Here is a 21,340-nt window from a genome sequence, read left to right on the forward strand (position 1 = left end):
CACTTATTGCGTAGCCAAGTAGCCTAAATTGACTTAATTTCTAATTTTGCCTGTAGGCTGGAATGCCTCGCGGCAACGACTGTGTTTAAATGTATACTGCTTCAGCCTTTGGCAAGCTACTCAGAAGGGGGCGTGTTGGAGAGCAACGTGTTGGAGACCCATGGTGTAGGACAACGACTTTTCATTGGCAACAGTATTAAACCAACCAACAATATAAAATATTAAGAAGAGCTCTTTTATTTAATTGAGTTAAATCGAAACAATGTCTTCTAGTGCTCATGGACTGATAGCCCTACTGGTAGGCAATATTACCCCGGCTTGTATTTGGGGGCCGGCCTTTATTTGTCGGAATCGACCACGCCCCCGGCTATTATCCGAGGCCCGGCTTCAAATAGAATCCCGGACACAATTTGAGGATTTACGGGTATGCTTTAAAATATCATATAATCTGCTCACTGCCGCTATCAAATAACAATGATTAGGCTGTTATTTCCGTAATGTTTTTTCTCAGCGAAGTGTGTGGAAACCTTAGATGGAATAAGAACCAACATGCACTTGCTAGTCTTTAGGCTTTCAGTTCCTTATTTGCATTTTGGTAAACCTAAATCTATTGCGAAAGTGTTCGTGTGAGTGACTGTAACTTTCATTATGAAAGCGACACTTCATTGCTGCACGTCCTATAATCAGTCTGTTAGCTAAATGAATTCCGGTCATTTTCAGACATCCATGTTGAAAATATTATTTTTTTAAATGTCCATAGGCAGTATCTGTGGAGCCAGTGTTCTTAATGCATTCACTACCTGCTTATCATCAGTGCTAATGTCTTAGAGTGAGGATAAGATTGAGATACTTTGAGGTGGCCCCAAATCACAAACCGTACTAATAAAGCAAAGTGGTTGGGAGTCTGCGAGTAATTTTAGACTGAGACCTATGTTTTAAACCTCCAATGGGACAGTGGCCAAGGCATCTTTCTTTCATTTAAGAAATAGAGCCAAAGTCACTCTTTTTAACACAACAAATTCAGAAAAGCTGATACATACTTTCATATCCGGTCGCATGGACTATTGTAATGCTTTGTTTACTGGTCTGTCTAAAACAATTGATAAACTAAGAACTATTCAGAAAGCTGCAGCCAGAATTTTTATTAAAACCACGGAGAAAATGCACTCCTGTCCTTTTTGTATTACATTGGCTCCATGTGTTTATTTTAAGGTCCGTTTGCCTTAAGGGCTTAATACATCTTGTATCTTTGTATGTCCAAACTCGAGCTCTAAGAGCTAGAGTTCTGCTGGTCTCTTTTAGGTACCAATAATACATTTTATTATGTAGGACACTGGTGGGGATTTTGCATCAGCGCATCATACATATCGGTGTCAACGGCTGTCATCTCCACAGCGACCACAGAATTGACTGCTGTCCAATCTCGTCCCATCTCTGTAGTTTGATTGCATCATTTCCACATGCTGCCATGTGGCGGCGGAACCGGGTTTACTGTGCGCGTGGTCTTGCGATTGCGATTGGTGCATTTCATCGAATTGGCCGCTGCACGCGTCAGTGTGGGTTGTGATTGGTGCAATCCACCGTCTGAAGCCCCTGTGAGTTCCAGTGTGGACTGTGATTGGTGCACATCGCTGTCTCGAGCGCTGTGACTGCCAGAGTGGATTGTGCACACCGGTTACTAGGAGACTTGACCAGTCAAGAGGATTCCAAAGTAACTGGCTCCATTTTCAACGATTTAGCCTTTCATCTGTAAAGACCGAACAACATCATCCAAGGATTGTGGTAAGGAGCCAAATGATTGTGTTAACGTAGATTAGATGTGAAGGACAGTTAGTGAATGTTGCTAGGAATATCGCATAATAGTTCGACCTCTAACTGCAGTTAGCTAGGCTAGCTAATATAGGTTAGGCAGTTAAATGTCAAAACAGTAGCTAACTAGCTAACGTTAAGTTAGTCAACTAGCTAACCTTAGTTAAGTAGTCAAGTTAGCCTTCCTCTTCGCTAAGTTGTTTGGAGCAAGACTGTATTTGGCATCAAACTAACTAGTTTGCTGCTTATCTGTATAAAAATACTTTTTTGTCCCTTTTAAGCTTTTGAAGATTATGGTTTTTGCTGTTGGCTTTGTACAAGCTATTCGGTTAAACAAGTTCAAGAACCCAACGTTACAGGTCATTAAGTTAGCTAACGTCAGCTCAATAAAAATAGAGAGGGCCTCGCTAGTGTTTTGCAGTGGTACTTATTGTGTGGCTCCGCTTTAGACGTCACTATACTCAGTTTGTGTGAATCACGGAGAACTGTTTGTTCTCAGTTTGCGTGAATCTCTAAAATCACCGTGTGTCAGTTCGAGTGAATTTTTAGGTTAGCCGTCAGTGTGTCAGTTTGACTGGATTTTTAGGTTAGCCGTCGGTGTGTCAGTTTGACTGGATTTTTAGGTTAGCCGTCATTGTGTCAGTTTGAGTTAATCTCTTAGCAATCGGGTTGAGTTAATTTTCAGGTTAGCTGTCATTGTGTCAATTTGAGTTAATCTCTTAGCCATCGGGTTGAGTTAATCTGTAGGTTAGCCGTCATTGTGTCAGTTTTTGAGTGAAATTATATCTTGGCGTCAGTGTATCAGTTTGACTGAAATTATTGGTTAGCCGTCAGTGTGTCAGTTTGAGTGAATCTCTCGTGTGTTAGTTTGATTGATCTCTAGCCGTCAGTGTGTCAGTTTGAGTGAATCTCTAAGTTAGCCGTCACTGCTCAGTTTGAGTGCGTTTTTAGGTTAGCAGTCAGTGTATCAGTTTGAGTGAATCACAAAGTTAGTCATGACAGGGTTAGATCTTAGGTTAGCTCGCTGACTTTGTAGGTGTATCTGGAGCATTTTAGCTAGCTACAAACAGGGTTCTTTCAAAAACCAGAGTTAACCTTGATTCTCCTTGATGGCAGCAACTATCGAAAAACAGTAATGTAAAAACAAGGAAGGTATGAAAAAAGATAGAACATATAAAACGAGCTTTGTGGGTGGGGTTGAGGACGGAGGAGGAGATTGTAAGCAGAGGATCACAGCAAGGTGTAAAATGCTGCATCGTGTACCTTTAACAGTGCTAAGCAAACCTCAGCCTCTGGACTTTTAGCACTTGGGCAAACTGTCCTGTTGGTCCATGCCAAAGTTAATGTTAAACTTTGCCCGGCTGGGTTTTTCTAAAATGACTTAAAACTCACCAACCATTAATGGAACACACACACACACACACACAAAAATTAGGGGTGGATTGGCACACTAATACAGATCGATAATAGAAGTGATTGTCGAGAAAGGGTGTTGGTTATTGGGCTATTGGGTTGGTTATTTAGAATCGGGGCAGGGCTGCTTACATTTTTTGGCTCTAACATCAGAATCAGAATCAGAATCTCTTTATTCGCCATGTACTTTTACGTACAAGGAATTTGCTGTGGTTTGTGGGTGCATGCAAACAACATAAAGAATGATACCAAAAAAAATAGGAACATAGATACAGTGGTGTGAAAAAGTGTTTGCCCCCTTCCTGATTTCTAATTTTTTATTTTATTTTTTTCCGCATGTTTGTCACACTTAAATGTTTCAGATCATCAAACAAATTTAAATATTATTCAAAGACAACACAAGTAAACACAAAATGCAGTTTTTAAATGAAAGTTTTTATTATTAAGGGAGAAAAAAAATCCAAACCTACATGGCCCTGTGTGAAAAAGTGATTGCCCCCCCCTGTTAAAACATAACTTAACTGTGGTTTATCAAACCTGAGTTCAATTTCTCTAGCCACACCCAGGCCTGATTACTGCCACACCTGTTCTCAATCAAGAAATCACTGAAATAGGACCTGCCTGACAAAGTGAAGTAGACCAAATGATCCTCGAAAGCTAGACATCATGCTGAGATCTAAAGAAATTCAGGAACAAATGAGAAAGAAAGTAATTGAGATCTATCAGTCTGGGAAAGGTTATAAAGCCATTTCTAAAGCTTTGGGACTCCAGCAAACCACAGTGAGAGCCATTATCCACAAATAGCGAAAACATGGAACAGTGGTGAACCTTCCCAGGAGTGGCCGGCCGACCAAAATTACCCCCAAGAGCGCAGCAACGACTCATCCAAGATGTCACAAAAGACCCCACAACAACATCCAAAGAACTGCAGGCCTCACTTGCCTCAGTTAAGGTCAGTGTTCATGACTCCACCATAAGAAAGAGACTGGGCAAAAATGGCCTGCATGGCAGAGTTCCAAGACGAAAACCACTGCTGAGCAAAAAGAACATTAAGGCTTGTCTCAATTTTGCCAGAAAACATCTTGATGTTCCCCAAGACTTTTGGGAAAATACTCTGTGGTCTGACGAGAGAAAAGTTGAACTTTCTGGAAGGTGTGTGTCCCATTACATCTGGCGTAAAAGTAACACCGCATTTCAGAAAAAGAACATCATACCAACAGTAAAATATGGTGGTGGTAGTGTGATGGTCTGGGGCTGTTTTGCTGCTTCAGGACCTGGAAGACTTGCTGTGATAAATGGAACCATGAATTCTGCTGTCTACCAAAAAATCCTGAAGGAGAATGTCCGGCCATCTGTTCGTGACCTCAAGCTGAAACGAACTTGGGTTCTGCAGCAGGACAATGATCCAAAACATACCAGCAAGTCCACCTCTGAATGGCTGAAGAAAAACAAAATGAAGACTTTGGAGTACCTAGTCAAAGTCCTGACCTGAATCCTATTGAGATGCTGTGGCATGACCTTAAAAAGGCGGTTCATGCACGAAAACCCTCCAATGTGGCTGAATTACAACAATTCTGCAAAGATGAGTGGGCCAAAATTCCTCCACAGCGTTGTAAGAGACTCATTGCAAGTTTTTGCAAACGATTGATTGCAGTTGTTGCTGCTAAGGGTGGCCAAACCAGTTATTAGGTTTAGGGGGCAATCACTTTTTCACACAGGGCCATGTAGGTTTGGATTTTTTTTTTTCTCCCTTAATAATAAAAACCTTCATTTAAAAAAAAAACTGCATTTTGTGTTTACTTGTGTTGTCTTTGAATAATATTTAAATTTGTTTGATCTGGAACATTTAAGTTTGACAAACATGCAAAAAAAATAAAAATAATATCAGGAAGAGGGCAAACATTTTTTCACACCACTGTATATAATAAGGTGGAATGTGATCTAGGTAAAAAATAAGTAAATGTATACAATACAACATAATGCTGAAGCGGGGTACATGCAGATTATAGTTGCATAATCAAGTGTAATTATTTTTTTTGTGGCTTTTGTCCAGGGGCATCATCAAGGTTTGAATTCATTGCTGGGAAGTGTCGTTGCATGCATTTTCCCTTTTACAGGTAATTGCGTTACAATTAACCACGTTAATATGTGTTGAGACTGGCTGTGTTAATATGTGCAGTGATTGGCCCTGTTATTCTAGGTTGTGATAGGCCTGTTGTGATTAACAGGCCTCTACGTGGTGTACGACTGGCCACATTGTGTTTGAGGATTCGATTCTTTATTATTCTTCTAACTTTACAAATATCGGATCGTATTCCACCTCACGAGTATAAACAAAGTGATTTGATAAATTACCTGTCTGTAATGGCTCTGTCTGGTCTCAGTTTCTCCCTCCTGCCTCTGAGTGAAAAGGTAATTCTGCGTAATTCCAGAGGAAAACGGCTCCTCTTCAGTCCTGTCCCTCAGATCAGGGGGAATTTAAAATGTCATCATAAAAATAAAAAAAACAAGCGACTTTCACGCATTTACATTGCATTACATTAATGGCATTTGGCAGACGCTCTTTTACAGAGTGACGTACAGTTGATTAGACTAAGCAGGAGACAATCCTCCCCTGGAGCAATGCAGGGTTAAGGGCCTTGCTCAAGGGTCCAACGGCTGTGTGGATCTTATTGTGGCTACAGCGGGGATCGAACCACTGACCTTGCAGGTCCCAGTCATGTACCTTAACCTCTGTTTTCGAGACCTAAAATTTGACAACCGTAAATGGAAAACAATATCTGCCTCATTGTAATCAAAAACGTACTCAACAACAAGGGACTTCTTTGGATTGAATTATTTGCATTTATCAATTCTAATTCTTAATTATATAATGATCTCAAAAACTTTTTACATGTTTGCCAATTTTATGGTCTAATGTATATACAGGTCAGTTTACAGAGTGAGAACTCACTTTTTGTTTTACTGTGCTATTGCAAGTTCAATGCAAGGGCTCAGTTCACCCTATTAGATTGATAAAAAAACAAATCTAATTTGGTTTTGATTGTCTGATCGATTGCTTTCCACTCATTTTCACCAATAACCAAAAAAAACTGCAAACATTTATTTTATTTTATATTATGCTAAACCTGCAGAAGGGAGGCAAAAATGTGTGCGTGACAAAGTCGGAAATGTGATTTACATCAGTGGCACTTTCGAGCCCGAGTAACAAGAAGAAAATTATTATAATTGTTGCTCCCAAACCTCAGTCCCCACTGCTGTCAAGCTTGCCAGGCGACAGCCGTTTTAGCTGGGTAATGTGCTGCTGACACTGATCAAACGATACCTTTACCCCCATCGCATTTCACTCGCATTTCCGCCATTGCGTTTCCTCATGATTTACCACAATTAGAATTTATAGTAATATTATCCCTTTTTGAAAACGAAGCTGCCCCCACTTTACCCCAGCAGTGTGGAAACATTCTGTACATTTTTCACCAGATTACTGCTGTTCTCGTTTCCCCCGAGGAACACTTCTGCAACGCGCCCTGTTTGTGCTTCGGCGTACTGCTCCAGTTTAAAGAGCAGGTTTTTTTGAAAGTCTGTTTTGCAGTTAGCAGTAGCAATTCTTACATGAGCATTAGAATGTTCAGTTAATAACGTTGCGACCGCATATGTGTGGTATCACCTTTAAAGAGTTTAAGAGTTAACTACACTGTTTTCCTCTGCCTGCTCTCCTGAGAAGAGCGATCGAGAAAATTATGGAGCAAGAACGTAAATTCCCCTGAGCATTGATTGGTTGAAGGAAGTTTAAACATCATACTTGGCTGGTACAAAGTGCTCTGGAAAGTCAAAACATTTAGGCCATTATATGTAATAAAATTATTGATTTACACCCCCCCCCCCCGAGGAAGTAAGTAAGCAAAGTAACTCATCTCAATTTCAGATAAGAAATAAATAAAATAAGGAACAGGAGCTCTAAATTTAATTGTGGCATTTCCTGTTTTTACTGTGCTTTATCTATTGGAAAGTGAATTGCTTGTGAATGAGTCTTAAGGGTAGTGTCTCTTGTGTCCAGAGAAAGCATTTTTAGAATTCTCCAGTCATGACTGGTTTTGTTTTTATGACCTTTAATTGATCTGACGCAAGGTCAAAATACCTAAAATAACCACCTTGAATTAAGGGATCATTATTAAATGTTTATCTCCTTATTTAAATTTTCTTTTCGGCTCTTCCCATATTACCTGTTGCGAGTCCGTCAGGCTTGAAAAGCCATGCGACGAATGTCAGAAATTTTGCTAATCTCTAATGTTATGGTTGGCAACAATACGTCACAAACAATACTGTGGGTCACAAGATTAGCATTGTACATCATCACCCATCCGGACCTTGGCAAAAGAACAGTACTTTAGACGCATTTATGAGAAACGCAATGCAAACGGCATTCGTGCAACAAGGACACCATTGTCCTAGTTTTGTGTGTGATGTACAGAGGAGAGGGGGCTGCACCTTTGCTTTAATCCCAGCTGTTATAGTTGGCCCGGGCCCAGGGTCGGTCCCCTCAACGTGGCGTATGAACCTTGCTTTCCGCAGCCCCGTGGCTCTGTCTCTCTGTGTCAGACTGTCGCCTCGGGGGGTGATTGAGTGTACCTGTCGGGTTGGGTTTGGGAACCCCCTGCCACCATGGCCCCGGTTCCCATACGACCGGTACCTACGCAGATTTGGGCGCCTCTGTTGGGTGCCACTTTAAAGTTTTAAGATACTGCAGCTGACGGTTGGAATGTTCACGGTGGGAATGTTCACGGTTGTCAACCGCCGCCTTCTGATGCTGCGGAACGGAGTTCACAGTGCCGCTCGCTCGAGCCCCCTCCTTACGCCTTCACTAGCTGAAGCTGAACTCGGTGAAAATGCCAAGAGCCAAACGGTATAAATGTATGCATTGTTTCATTTGTGCTTTCTGTTGATGGCCTTGAGGGATCAACAGCAAAGCATATTTTTTTATCACCAGTTTATTCTGCAGTGATTGCACACCACAGTGTATTCTGCAGTGATTTCTCCCCATTGTGTATTCTGCAGTGATTCCACATGTTATTGTAGGGAACCAGACACCGGTCTTGGTGGGTATCTGTCATCATAATATGGCACATTGTTTAAAGTTGTGCCTCTTTTAATGAGGCAGAGCTGGCAGCGACAGGATGCTTGGCTCTGACTGGTTTCATTAGTAGAAATACTGGGATTGGAGGACACTGGAATGCTTTATTTATTCTGCGGCCGTTTCCGGGTCCTGCTTGGCTTATAATGCAGCGATAGAGCCGCGTGTTTGTGCTGCAGGTCCGAGAGCATCACACCTGAGCCACAGTTCCTTCTGCCTGCTATCCTCAGCCTACTGTAAGTGTGTGAGTGTGTGAGTGTGTGAGTGTGTGAGTGTGTGAGCGTGTGAGCGTGTGAGCGTGTGAGCGTGTGAGCGTGTGAGCGTGAGTGCGTGAGTGCGTGAGTGCGTGAGCTTGTGTACACGTGTGTGAGCGAGCCTGTGTGTCTGTGTGTATGTCTGTCTGTGTGTGTGTCTGTGTGTGTGTCTGTGTGTGTGTGTGTGTGTGTGTGTGTGTGTGTGTGTGTGTGTGTGTGTGTGAAATGTGGAGAGCCTGTGTGTGAGTGAGTGTATGTATGTAGCATAACAAAATGGTGAGTGTGTGTGTGTAAGAGATCTATGAAAATCAATGAAGATCTGATGCAGCTACATTGAACTAAGAAACTGAGACGTAGACATTTTAATTTAATCTGATAACAGTGTTTTATTATATTATGGCCATGCAATCTCAGACAGGAATGAACCTATCTATGCACAGCTTGGACTAGTTCCACAAACCTATTTGCTCCTTAACCCTTTGAAGAGAAGGTTTTTTGGAATGTTTTAAAAGTAGGTGTTCTAGAACTCCACTGCGTTCTGTTGCCGGTAGTGATTGTTACATCAGCATTAGAATGTTCAGAATAGTGCAATCAGCAATCACACATTTGATCCCGCACCTTAAAGGGTTAATAGACTTGTTGATGGTTAATGTTCCGTTGCTATCAGTTGCGATACTGAGAACTGCACCCCTGCAAAAGTTACCCAGACAATTGGCTTATCAAACCCGAAGGTGTGTCTTTATCGAGTCCACTCCCAGCCTGATCGAAATGCCGGTGAAAGCGACGTCCGCCTTGTAAAGGCTCTTTTCCGCGCGTCCTTCTTCAGCGTCGGCGTGAAGCCGCCGCGCTGTGTAAACGGGTTTGTACTTTGCGCTGCTGTCCTCTGAACCTACCCGATGTTGACCAATGCTGCACTAGCCAGCTAGTGCGGAGAAAGCTGAATAAACACACATTGCCAACACCTAAAACGCACAGGCATGCTACAGCTTTCTTTCTAAAACTATTCTTTCAGGACTTGGGGCATAGTATACAGTGGGGTCCAAAAGTCTGAGTGAAAATGCTTCGATTTTTCATTCTTTTCTAATGAAATACACTTTTACATATAAACTACGCAATAAACTTTTCAATTACTAATTATATTATCAGCATAACAATTTGAGTGAAAACTTTCTTAGTATTTGGTATGTCCACCTTTTGCTTTTATGGGGACGTGCACTCGAGCTGGCATGGTCTCAGATGTGTGCGAAATTTGATGATTCATGTTATCCCAGCATTATTTGACAATGTTCCAAAGAGCATTTTGTGTTGTTACTGAATGCTTGGCTTTTGTCTGTCTTCAAGGGCCCCCATAAATGTTTGGGATTGAGGTCAGGTGATTGTGGATTGTGCAGCACTCTTTGCTCTTATTTGGTCTTTGAGTAGTTCTTGCATAGCTTTGAAGTGACTTTAATTGTCATGTTTTAATAAATGTTTTAATATTTTCAACAGTCTCTCTGTGTCTTTGTGTCTCAGCCTCTCAGCCTCTCAGCCTCTCTGTGTCTCTCTGTCTCTCTCAGTGTCTCTCAGCCTCTGTGTCTCTCTGTGTCTCTCTGTGTCTCTCTGTGTCTCTCTCTCTGTCTCTCTCAGTGTCTCTCAGCCTCTCTGTGTCTTTCTGTGTCTTTCTCTCTCTCTCTCTCTCTCTCTCTCTCTCTCTCTCTCTCTCTCTCTCTCTCTCTCTCTCTCTCTCTCTCTCTCTCTCTCTCTCTCTCTCTCTCTCTCTCTCTCTCTCTCTCTCTCTCTCTCTCTCTCTCTCTCTCTCTCTCTCTCTCTCTCTCTCTCTCTCTCTCTCTCTCTCTCTCTCTCTGTCAGCCTCTTGTATGGAAAAAGCCTGTTCTGGAAGTTTGGAATTCTTCGAGGAAATTATTTATTGTACACACCGCTTGGATCACATTTCTTCCCCATTCCGACATTTGATCTGGGCCACGGTGCACTGATAAACACGTGGCACCGATGCTCGCTGATAATCTGGAGATGAAAGGCCTGAAAGATCACATTGATGTCTGATGAGGCACCTGAGGATTAGCCTGTAGACGCACCCGTAAACGTGCCTCACGTTCGGTTCCCTCTCTCTCGCACGCGTTCCTTTATCGCCCGAAGATGTCCTTATGAGAGCGGGTCATAAAGAGTAATTTGACGTAATTATTAACCACGGGCTGAAGGCATACCTGGCTTTATGAAGGCTGCATTAAGCCGGTTTAATGGCAGCTTCTTCGTGCGTTTATCTGCATCCAGTTTCTCTGGTTCCTCCTGTTCGCCTTCAAACAATGGAGCGATGAAGCTCAAAGGCTTCCTACCGCCTGCTGTCGAGCGTGACGTCATGCCGGCGACCAACCATAGCCGCGTTCGCTAGCCCAGCGTAGCGTTCGGGTGAAGCGACCACTCGGAGCCCCCGTTTCAGAGGCATGCTGGGGAATGGAGTTTCTACTTGTGAGTGGCTCTGTAATTAGCTTGTGGACAATGTAGAGTTGGGTTTGTAAGACTGGCATCAGTGTACAGCATTTCACTGATCATAGGGAATACGCAGAAACTCCTTTTAACAAGAAACGTGGTCTGAATGTAGGGATTTCCTTATGTCTACAGATGTGTGTTTTTACCCTACATTACTGAATTAAGGGCGAATGTATAAATGGTGTGAGAGGGAATAAGGGTGTATATGTGTTTAGAAAAGGCATGTGTGTGTGTGAGGAGGGCTGAAATGAAAATGTGTGTATGTGTGTGTGTGTTAAGCTCCACTCTCATGACTGCCCTGTGATCATAATCTTTCTCTCTTTCTCTCTCTTTGTCACCACTCACACACACACACACACACACACACACACACATGCACATGAGGAAGGGCAATTTGGCACACTGATACACACCGATAAGAAACTTGCTGAAGTATTCAGTTTAATCACGCCCTGTACCGAACATTCAATCCTATAGCAGACTGTGAAAGCCAGTCCAACTCACACCCCCACCCACACCCACACACCCACACACACGCGCATACATACAAACACGTACACTGGGTTCTCACAGTGAAATTCACAGCAGTACACTGATTTGTAGCTGAGAGCTGGCAGCAGAGACTTTGGGTAAGTTTTAGCTGCAGGACACAATGATTGGAGATATCATATATCAGTGCTCATGTTCTTGCTCAATTGTCTTATTAACTGAGTGGTATTAGTGGTATTGTTAATACCAGAGAAAAAAAAGAAAATGGTACACAATGATACTGAATAGTAGGAAATGCAACTTGTTTTTCAAGTCATAACTGGTACTGTCGTTTTCTCATTTTATTTATTGCTGATTGTTATTCATTGTATTTCGTTGTTGGCAGTACAGCCTGAACTATTTAATTGAAGCATATTTGTATATCATGTTTTTTGTTGTTTCCCTAAATCTGTAAAGTCTGTAAAAGTTAGTTTATTTTTAGATGCGCTTTGTTTGTAATTTTGTAATTTTATAGAAACCGGGGTATGATTAGATAAGTGGTTTAGTCTGCAGTTCCTGATCCGACTTTCCCTGAACTGAACTGACTTACCGAGTCTGAGATGCCCAGCTCGATTTTGCTGGAGCAGGGTGCTGTTTGCGGTGGGTTTTTGGGTAAAATGGGAATGGTTTGTGCTCTGAGGCACAGCCAGCCAAACTCGGGAGCTGCTGAAACTCTGCTCCCGTGTCCTCACGATCCCCTGGATCGTGTCGTTGGCATGGTACCACAGCAAAAGATTTTCATTAAAATTTTTACTCGACAATGTACAAGATAATTGCTGTACATTTCCAGCAATCGTAGGTGTCTGAGAGACATTGTGAGCTTTTTTTTTTCTTTTTTTTTTTTTTTTCTTTCCTCTTGTCCAAAGTGCACCTGTAACCGTACGAGCCTTTGAGCTGTTCGTCTGGCCAGGTGAAGTCATCCGCAATTATCCTGAGCCGTCCTTAGTCATTTCGCTGAAAAAGTCCAGTCTGTCAAAGCGCTGTCTGACACTGCTCTGACAGAGTGCAGCATCTGACCGATATGCTCACCGTGGACTGGCCTGAGGGTTGTCGCCTTTCTCCAAAAATCGAGTTTGAACGAATCTCACAATTGACAAATGTGATCAAATTTTAATGGAAGGTTGTCTAAATATATGATTATTATGACCTAGTTTTAATTTCCTGTTAAACCTGGAGCTAAATAGCTTAAATACGCTGTGCTGTTAATACAAAAAAACGACAACAGTATCTTGAAGTTTTATGCAAGGAAATAAAACCAGGGAAGATCATGACAATTCCGAAGATGCCATTCCCAGCAATAAAATGACTTGGTATCAACTGTTGCTGAATTAATTTTAGTCGATTATTTATGAGTCACAACAGTGGCGTGGCTTAAACTAAACTGAACTGAACATTCGTTTTTGGAGGTATAAACGGGGACAGAATTGATCCTCTAGGCCGTGTATAGTCAAAGCCTATGTGTAGCATTATTGCTTAGGAATACCAATCTGTGCTCATTGATCAGTGTGCAGTGCGGCTCGCTTTTTATGGCCTATATTCCCAGCTGATCAGAATCCACACTTTGACCTTATGGATGTGCCAGGAATGCCAAGGTACGTACTGGTGAGATCAGCTCGGATCCCTGCTGCAGCCCCAGTCTTTTTGTGGGCTGGTGTCAGCATGACCCACACGTGAACTTTACTTGGGTTGTTGTTTATTGGGCTGTTTGATCAGAGCAGAGAGCAACTGGTTCCTTACTTGGCAGAGGCAACGGTATTATGAGTGTGACCCCCTAAACTGCATAGCCTATTTCAGGAACTTTAAGGTTTGAGCAAGTTTGATTATCATGCGTTTGTGTGCATTAGAGTCTCCGGTCAAAACTCTACCATTTCACTGACAAAAAATATTTTTAAAAATTGGCGTGTGAAGTCAACAATAATGTTGGTCACAAAAGCCGCCCAGTTCACGCGGTAGGGAGAACAGCTTTAGTGTAATCTGGGCCCCTGGGACGTGGGGGTAACCAACCGTTGAACACTGAAACAGGGCCTGGCACTGTCTCTGTGTCTCTCTAGGCTCCTGTTCTCTCCTCAATGAAGCGCTGCCCCAGCACTGTTCTACACACGCTAAAAACATGCTACAAACGCGCTCTCTCCTGCACGTGCTACACAGGGTGTGACTGGAACAGGAGCCTCTCCCTCCCAGAGCTGGGTTTTGGTCATCAGCAGTAGTGCTGGATTATTCTGTGTGTAGTGCCACTGGTTTTAAAGTTCATGCCCCCAGGCCTGAGACTCACTGTCCTGTTTAGAGCCTGTTGTTCTCGATGCGTAAGGGGCTGATTGCTTTATGCGGCCGCAGATGAGATTATTCTGTTCGGGTCCCAGCTTCTGCCCCCCGGGCAGGCAGCCTATTAGATTAGGCACTCTGTGGGCCAGGCAGCAAGCTGCCCACTGATACCACGTTACGCAGGGAATGTCCTTCTGCACACGTGCGCGTGTGTCAGTGTGTGTGTCAGTGTGTCTGTCACTGTGTGTGTCTGTGTGTGTCAGTCTGTGTCAGTGTGTGTGCGTGTGCGTGTGTGCGTGTTTGTGTTTGCATGTCTGTATGTGTCTGTGTGCGTGTGTCAGTGTATCTATCTGTGTGTGTGTGTCTGTGCATACCTGTGTGGGTGTGTCTGTGTGTGTCTATGTCTGTGTGTGTCTGCATGCATGTATGTATGTATGTGTGTATGTGTGTGTGTGTGTGTGGCAGTCGGTGGTATGCTGGCTGTCTATTCACAGTGTTGCAAGTGTCTTTGAAAAGCTAAAAATGTGGGAGTACATTTCTTCTTTGTTTTATCTCATTACAGACCATTCAGCGGTCAATGACAGCGTAAGTCTCACCTCCAGGGTTTAGCCCAAAGATTTACAGCCTTGTGCTTTTTAATAAAAGGAAACGGATTAAAGGGCAATTAATCTAATCAGGAAAGGTCATTCAGCCATCACTGCTGTCCCTCTGAGGGACTTGGGTCTAACAGCCAGCGTCATGCGGAAGCCAGGGTTAAAAACAGCCAACATCCACCTCACGCCTCACATTCTCACACGGCTGCTGTTTAGATTTCGGACTTTCTCTCTTTGGATCAGTTTCCACCGTTACTCCTGTACTCTTGTACTAACGCTGAGGTGGTCCTATTACGGAAAAGAAAGGAAGGGCTGACGTTGTACAGCAGCTAATGCGCATGGTCGTGCACAGCTGTCAACAGTTCTGCACGGTGGTTAACAGTCGCCTGCGCTGGTTAACGGTTGTTAGCGGTAGTTCACGGTTGTTAGTGGTTGCTGATGCTCCTTTCTTCTCAGTTCCACAGAGAGATGGACGGACACGACCACCACCTTCACCATGGGCCCCAGGGGACTATGGATCCCGCCACAACCATGTCCCACGGAGACCACGGGGACCACGGAGGCAGCGGCGACCATAACATGATGATGGTGAGGGATTTACTGGCAGGGTGCAGGGTGCAGGGTGTACAGTAGGCAGGGTGCAGGGTGTACAGTAGGCAGGGTGTAGGGTGTACAGTAGGCAGGGTGCAGGGTGTACAGTAGGCAGGGTGTAGGGTGTACAGTAGGCAGGGTGTAGGGTGTATAGTAGGCAGGGTGTAGGGTGCAGGGTGTACAGTAGGCAGGGTGCAGGGTGTAGGGTGTATAGTAGGCAGGGTGCAGGGTGTATAGTAGGCAGGGTGTATGGTGTAGGGTGTATAGTAGGCAGGGTGTAGGGTGTAGGGTGCAGGGTGTATAGTAGGCAGGGTGTATGGTGTAGGGTGTAGGGTGTATAGTAGGCAGGGTGTAGGGTGTAGGATGTATAGTAGGCAGGGTGTAGGGTGTAGGATGTATAGTAGGCAGGGTGTATGGTGTAGGGTGCAGGGTGTACAGTAGGCAGGGTGCAGGGAGTATAGTAGGCAGGGTGTATGGTGTAGGGTGTACAGTAGGCAGGGTGTATGGTGTAGGGTGTACAGTAGGCAGGGTGTGGGGTGCTGGTGCAGGGTGTACAGTAGGCAGGGTGCAGGGAGTATAGTAGGCAGGGTGTATGGTGTAGGGTGTACAGTAGGCAGGGTGTAGGGTGTAGGATGTATAGTAGGCAGGGTGTATGGTGTAGGGTGCAGGGTGTACAGTAGGCAGGGTGCAGGGTGTACAGTAGGCAGGGTGTATGGTGTAGGGTGTACAGTAGGCAGGGTGTATGGTGTAGGGTGTGCAGTAGGCAGGGTGTGGGGTGCTGGTTGCAGGGTGTAGGCATGGTATACGGTGCAGGGTGTACGCAGGGTGCTGGGTGCATGCAGGGTGCTGGGTGCATGCAGGGTGCTGGGTGCAAGCAGGGTGCTGGGTGTACGCTGAGTGTAGGGTGCTGGGTGCAGGGTGTACGCAGGGTGCTGGGTGCAGGGTGTACGCAGGGTGCAGGGTGCTGGGTGCATGCAGGGTGCAGGGTGCTGGGTGTAGGCCGGGGGCAGGCAGAGAGTATATGCACGGCTCAATGAGATGAGGATCAATCCTGCGACCCAAACCCTCCCTCCCTGAGCTAGAGCTGATTAAAGGCTGCCCTGCACGGCTGCATTCTCATACCTCACGTCTGCATACGAGGCACAAATGAGCACAGAACCTGTGCACGGCTGCAGGTCCTGTGCCCAACCTCTGATTTAAACCTCTGCTTTTGTTCAGCAAATGACCTTCTACTTTGGCGTGAAGAACGTGGAGCTGCTGTTCGCTAGTCTGGTCATCAACACACCAGGAGGTCAGTCAAAGTGTATGTGTGTATGTGTATGTGTTTGGTCCATAAGTATTTTGACAGTGACACAATTTTTGTAATTCTACCTCTGTACACCACCACAATGGATTTGAAACATAACAATCAGGTTGTGTTTGAAGTGTAGACTTTCAGTTTTATTTCAAGAGGTTTAACAAAAAAATCGCCTTAACCATTGAGGAATTAGACATTTTTTACATAGTCCCTTCCATTTTCAAAGGCTAATTGGACAAACGAACATAATTCTAAATAACAGGAGTGATGAACATCCTTTGCAGTCAAGGACGTCTGGAACCCGTGGACATCACCAAATTCCTTTGCTCGGCCTTTACTGGAGCCGCCTTCTGTTGTTGCTTTTTTGTGGGTCTTTCAGGGTTCTTCAGTAAGTGAAAAGAATGCTCAATTGTGTTGAAGTCAGGAGGTCAGATGACTGACTCAGCCACTGAATTTCTTTGCCTTGAGGAGCACTTAGGTTGCTTTCGCAGTATGTTTTGGGTCATTACCCATCCGCACTGTTGTCAGTTTTGCACCTTGTGGTAAACCCTCTGTATTCATGAACGCGTCTCTTGATTGTAGACTTTGACAATGATATGCCGACCTCCTCGAGAGTGCTCTTGACTTGGGTAGATGTTGTGAAAGGGTTTTTCTGTGATCATCCACTTTAGTTCTTCCAGGCCTTTTGGTGTTGTTGACCTCACCAGTGCATTCCTTCTTCTTAAGAATTTTCCTAATTTTTCCTAAAGTCTCTGCTATCTGGCTGATAGGTTTGTTTAGTTTTTTCAGCCTAGTGATGGCCTCCCTCACTTGCGTCAAAGGAGAGTTCTCATGAACAGGTACCAAATGCCAATTCAACGCTGGGAATGAACTCCAGATCTTTTATCTGCTTAATTTGTCATTAAATAATGAGGGAACAGGTCACACCTGGCCATGAAACTGCATGTTAGTCAATTGTCCAATTAATTTTGAGCCTCTGAAAAAGGAGGGACTAGGTATAAAAATGTCTGTAATTCCTCAATGGTTAATGCAATATTTTTGTTAAACCTCTGGAATTAAAACTGAAAGTCTACACTTCAATCACATCTTGATTGTTTCATTCCAAATGCATTGTGGTGGTGTACAGAGGCAAAAAAATAAATAATAATAATACTAATAATAATTGTGTCACTGTCCAAATACTTATGGACTTGACTGTATATGACTGCATGTGTGAAACTGTTCAGTTCGGGCCGTGTCTGAGCCTGAATACTTTCCATTCGTTCAGAAGTCATGGAAATCGCACGTTGCACATTCCGTCTTCTCCACATAAATGGATATGACTGCATGTGTAAAACTGTAAACGTGCCTAATTTCAGCACATTTCTCCATGGCTAAATGCTGCTTCTGATGATGAGTTGAGTTTATCTTTCTGTTAGTGCCATATCTGAGCCCAAATACTTTACATTCGTTCAGGAGTCATCGCATAACTGGTGACTTGCAGCAACAGTGAGCAGTAAATGGACATGGGTACACTGATTAAAGAAAATAAATCACATCAGACTGAAACCGCGTGTTGGGTTCTGTAGGAGCAGCGTAATGTCGTTGTATATAGCAGCTATTCATTCTGAACATTTCCCGCTTAATCTCTTAGTACAGACACTGATGATATTGTTGGCTGAACAGATCCAGATAGTGTAATCTAGGCCTGAGAAGTCGTATTGTCATTCTGTTTGTGAGTATCTATGGTTTATTTATTTTTGAGACTTCTGGATCAAAATATCTGACAGTCTATGGGAGAAATGAATGGAGTTTTTCCTAAATGCTTTGAAATAAATGATATTTGGTATGTTTGTTTGCATATAAAGAGTGCTTTTATATGTGTCCTCCATGTGTTTGTGTGTACTCCATGCTGTAATCTGTATGGGAGAGTGTTATACGTTATGTCTGCTGTCTCAGAGATGGTTGGTGCCTGCATTGGGGTGTTCCTGTTGGCTGCTCTGTACGAGGGGCTGAAGATCGGTCGGGAGTACCTGCTCCGGAGGAACCAGGTCAACGTGCGCTACAATTCCATGCCCATCCCCGGCTCTGATGGCACGGTGCTCATGGAGACCCACAAGACCGTCGGGTGAGCCGAGTCCTCCCAGGCTACAGAGGGCGCTGCTGTGCCAAGCACTGGTTTTAGAAAGACGTGTGTGTGTGTGTGTGTGCGAGACCTGGGGTGTACGTAATTGTTTTGGATTCAATTACGTTTCTACGCTTTACTGGGCTTTTTCTGGTGTATTGGAACCTGTGAAATACTGTGAAATATAAAACAATTACATGCACAGGTCTGGTGTTTGTGTGCACATGCGTGTGAGTATGAACGCGTGTGTGTGCGCGAGTGTGCGTGTGTGTGTGGGGGAGTGAGTATGAGCGTGTGTGTGTGTGTGTGTGTGTGTGCGTGTGCGCGTGTGTGTGTGGGAGTGAGTATGAACGTGTGTGTGTGTGTGTGTGTGTGTGTGTGTGTGTGTGCATGTGTGTGTGGGAGTGAGTATGAACGCGTGTGTGTGTGTGTGTGGGAGTGAGTATGAACGTGTGTGTGTGTGTGTGTGTGTGTGTATGAGCGTGTGTGTGTGTGTGTGTGTATATGTGTTTGTGAGTGTGTGTGTGTGTGTGTGTGTGTGTGTGTGTGTGTGTGTGTGTAATTCTCTCTCTCTCCTGCAGCCAGCGGATGCTGAGCATGGCCCACCTGGTGCAGACGGTGCTGCACGTGATCCAGGTGGTGATCAGCTACTTCCTCATGCTGGTGTTCATGACCTACAACGGCTACCTGTGCATCGCCGTGGCAGCCGGCGCCGGCTTCGGCTACTTCCTGTTCAGTTGGAAAAAGGCGGTGGTGGTGGACATCACCGAGCACTGTCACTGACACCCCCTGTCCCTCTCACTGCACCGCACGCACACACACACACACACACACACGCATGCTCGCACGCGCACGCTTATACTCACACACACACACACACACACACACGCATGCACACACACACACACACACACACGCGCGCACGCACACACACGCGCGCACGCACGCACACACTCTCTCACACAGACACACACACACTCGCACACACACACTCACACGCTCATACTCACTCCCACGCACATACACACACACACACACACACACACACCCACATCTCTCGATCCAGTTCCAGCTGGAATACTCGGCTTTTGGCCGAAGCACAGCCCTGTACCTGGCTGATCCCTGTTCCTCATTCCGTTATGATGCTCCAGGCCTCAAGGAAGCTTTAAAACCTGATACGACGCGTGAGACCTGTTCTCGCTGATGGTGATGTTTAAAGCTTTTTTGGGTCCCTTTGGACATCCCAGGGCCGAGATCTCTAAATTACCCATGAATCAGCCGCCCCTTTTCCCCCCTTGACCCAGCTGGCATTATCACTACGTGCACCCTGAGTATTATCAGTTTAAGAAGCTGCCTTATCGGGGTCACAATACCGCTGCTCGGCACAGCATCATGGCAGCCCCCAGCGTCTGCAGGCCGTCACAGTTTCCCAAAAATCCAGCCAGTGAAAGGAAACTGAATCCAGCCAATCAGCGCCTCGCTAAATGTGGGCACCTCTATGGGCAGCCCACTGGAGGGGGGGGGCATCGCAAAGGGAGAGAGGCTGACAGACCGGGTGCCTTACTAAGCCCTTTACCTTAAGCAAACAGCCCACCTCACCCAGTCATTGCCATTGTAAACTCAATGTTTTTTTTGTTTTTTGTTGTTTTTCTTTTTTTACACCATCTTGCTGTCGATGCCATCATGTTCTTGTGGATATGCCTTAATTGTGACGCTGTCTGATTGGTTTAGCCACGTGGTGAAAGAACTGGCCCCACCCACTTTGCTTTACTCTGTGGATTTTGGGAAGAGGGCATGAAACTGAAGGAGGTGAAGCCAGTCTTCACCAACGTGCTTAAAATCACAACAAAAAACATCAGTTTTTGTTTTTATGTCAGAGGTTATAAATGTCTATTATGTATTTAGGATGTTGCCAGTATCACATTAAAAATAAAGTAATTTTAACTATTTTAAAGTAGCACTATTATATTGTAAACTGTACATGATACTCGCCTTCTGTTAGTCTTGACCATGACTGGACAATCTTTGAACAATCTTTATTTTATGAGATGAAACTGCTTAAATATTTCCATTTAAAGTGTACTCTAAATACCAGTGTTAATCGGCCATGGTGGCTGTCACCTGTTGTTCCCCAACAACCTCAACTAAAACGAGGAACTCTTCGACCCACTATTACAGCTTCTTGCTGTTACGATATGAAGGCAAGTGCTTCTAGCTCTGCGTGGAGGTAGAAGGTCGCAGACGTCCATAGATCTCTTATCGCAAGTTGGTATTCACGTGATCTCAACGAAGTGCCGATGTCCCAATGTTGAGTAGGGAATTCTGGGAAGCCTGGAGGCCCACTGGTGCCCGTCTCTGAGCACCGGCAGCGCGTGATGATGGAGTCACACAAGTTTTTAGCCTTTTTTTTTTCTTCTTTTTACTTCAAAATGTCTGTTCATTTTCGTATCTGGTGCCTGAGTGTGTGTATGTTCGTGTGTGTGCGCGACGCTGGAATGGAAGTCAAATTCCTGCAGTGATTACAAGGTCACTACTGGTTTTTAATAGCCATTGTTAAAAGAGCTGGCAGATCTATCTAATCTAGGCTGTAAAATGTTTAGCCGTTTTTACTTCAGCGCCGCAGATCTCTCCTGCTAGGGAACAGAAGTCGCAGGTTTCATCCGAAAGCGAAGTCCGTCTCTGCTACCTCGACAAAGTCCGGCGGTGAAGCACACATTACAGGAAGACCGACCGCTGCTGCAGTCCAGTGTCCATATGGAGATCACAGGCCATGCACCTCTCAGCCCTTTTTGTATAGTTTGACGCATTTATAATGCTGTTATTGTTTTTTTTATTGTTAGAAAATGAATAATAAATGGTCCTAGATTGAAA

The 21,340-nt window shown here is 44.4% G+C and overlaps 1 protein-coding gene across 4 annotated transcripts; it reads left to right on the forward strand.

Annotated features, from left to right (window-relative positions):
- Window positions 1–1,613: 1,613 nt before the first annotated feature.
- slc31a1 (solute carrier family 31 member 1) lies at window positions 1,614–21,340 on the forward strand. 4 transcript variants are annotated; one of them, XM_061263003.1, is made up of 6 exons: window positions 1,614–1,782; window positions 5,276–5,339; window positions 14,934–15,065; window positions 16,287–16,359; window positions 18,304–18,472; window positions 19,051–21,340. In XM_061263003.1, the coding sequence occupies exons 3-6, from the start codon at window positions 14,946–14,948 to the stop codon at window positions 19,250–19,252; spliced, it is 564 nt and encodes a 187-aa protein (XP_061118987.1). In that variant the 5' UTR covers window positions 1,614–1,782; window positions 5,276–5,339; window positions 14,934–14,945; the 3' UTR covers window positions 19,253–21,340. The 4 variants fall into 4 exon arrangements, with proteins under 4 accessions (XP_061118987.1, XP_061118984.1, XP_061118988.1 ...); XM_061263000.1 differs by lacking the exon at window positions 5,276–5,339; XM_061263004.1 differs by lacking the exons at window positions 1,614–1,782; window positions 5,276–5,339 and adding an exon at window positions 8,532–8,589.

This window comes from Conger conger, chromosome 12 (genome assembly GCF_963514075.1).
Source record: "Conger conger chromosome 12, fConCon1.1, whole genome shotgun sequence".
Lineage (NCBI taxonomy): Eukaryota > Metazoa > Chordata > Actinopteri > Anguilliformes > Congridae > Conger > Conger conger.

Bases quoted from the DNA above. Each gene is read 5' to 3' on its own strand.
- slc31a1 (XM_061263003.1), top strand. From the start codon at position 14,946: ATGGACGGACACGACCACCACCTTCACCATGGGCCCCAGGGGACTATG. The intron at 15,066-16,286 runs GTGAGGGATTTA...GCTTTTGTTCAG, and splicing joins GCGACCATAACATGATGATG to CAAATGACCTTCTACTTTGG. The intron at 16,360-18,303 runs GTCAGTCAAAGT...CTGCTGTCTCAG, and splicing joins GGTCATCAACACACCAGGAG to AGATGGTTGGTGCCTGCATT.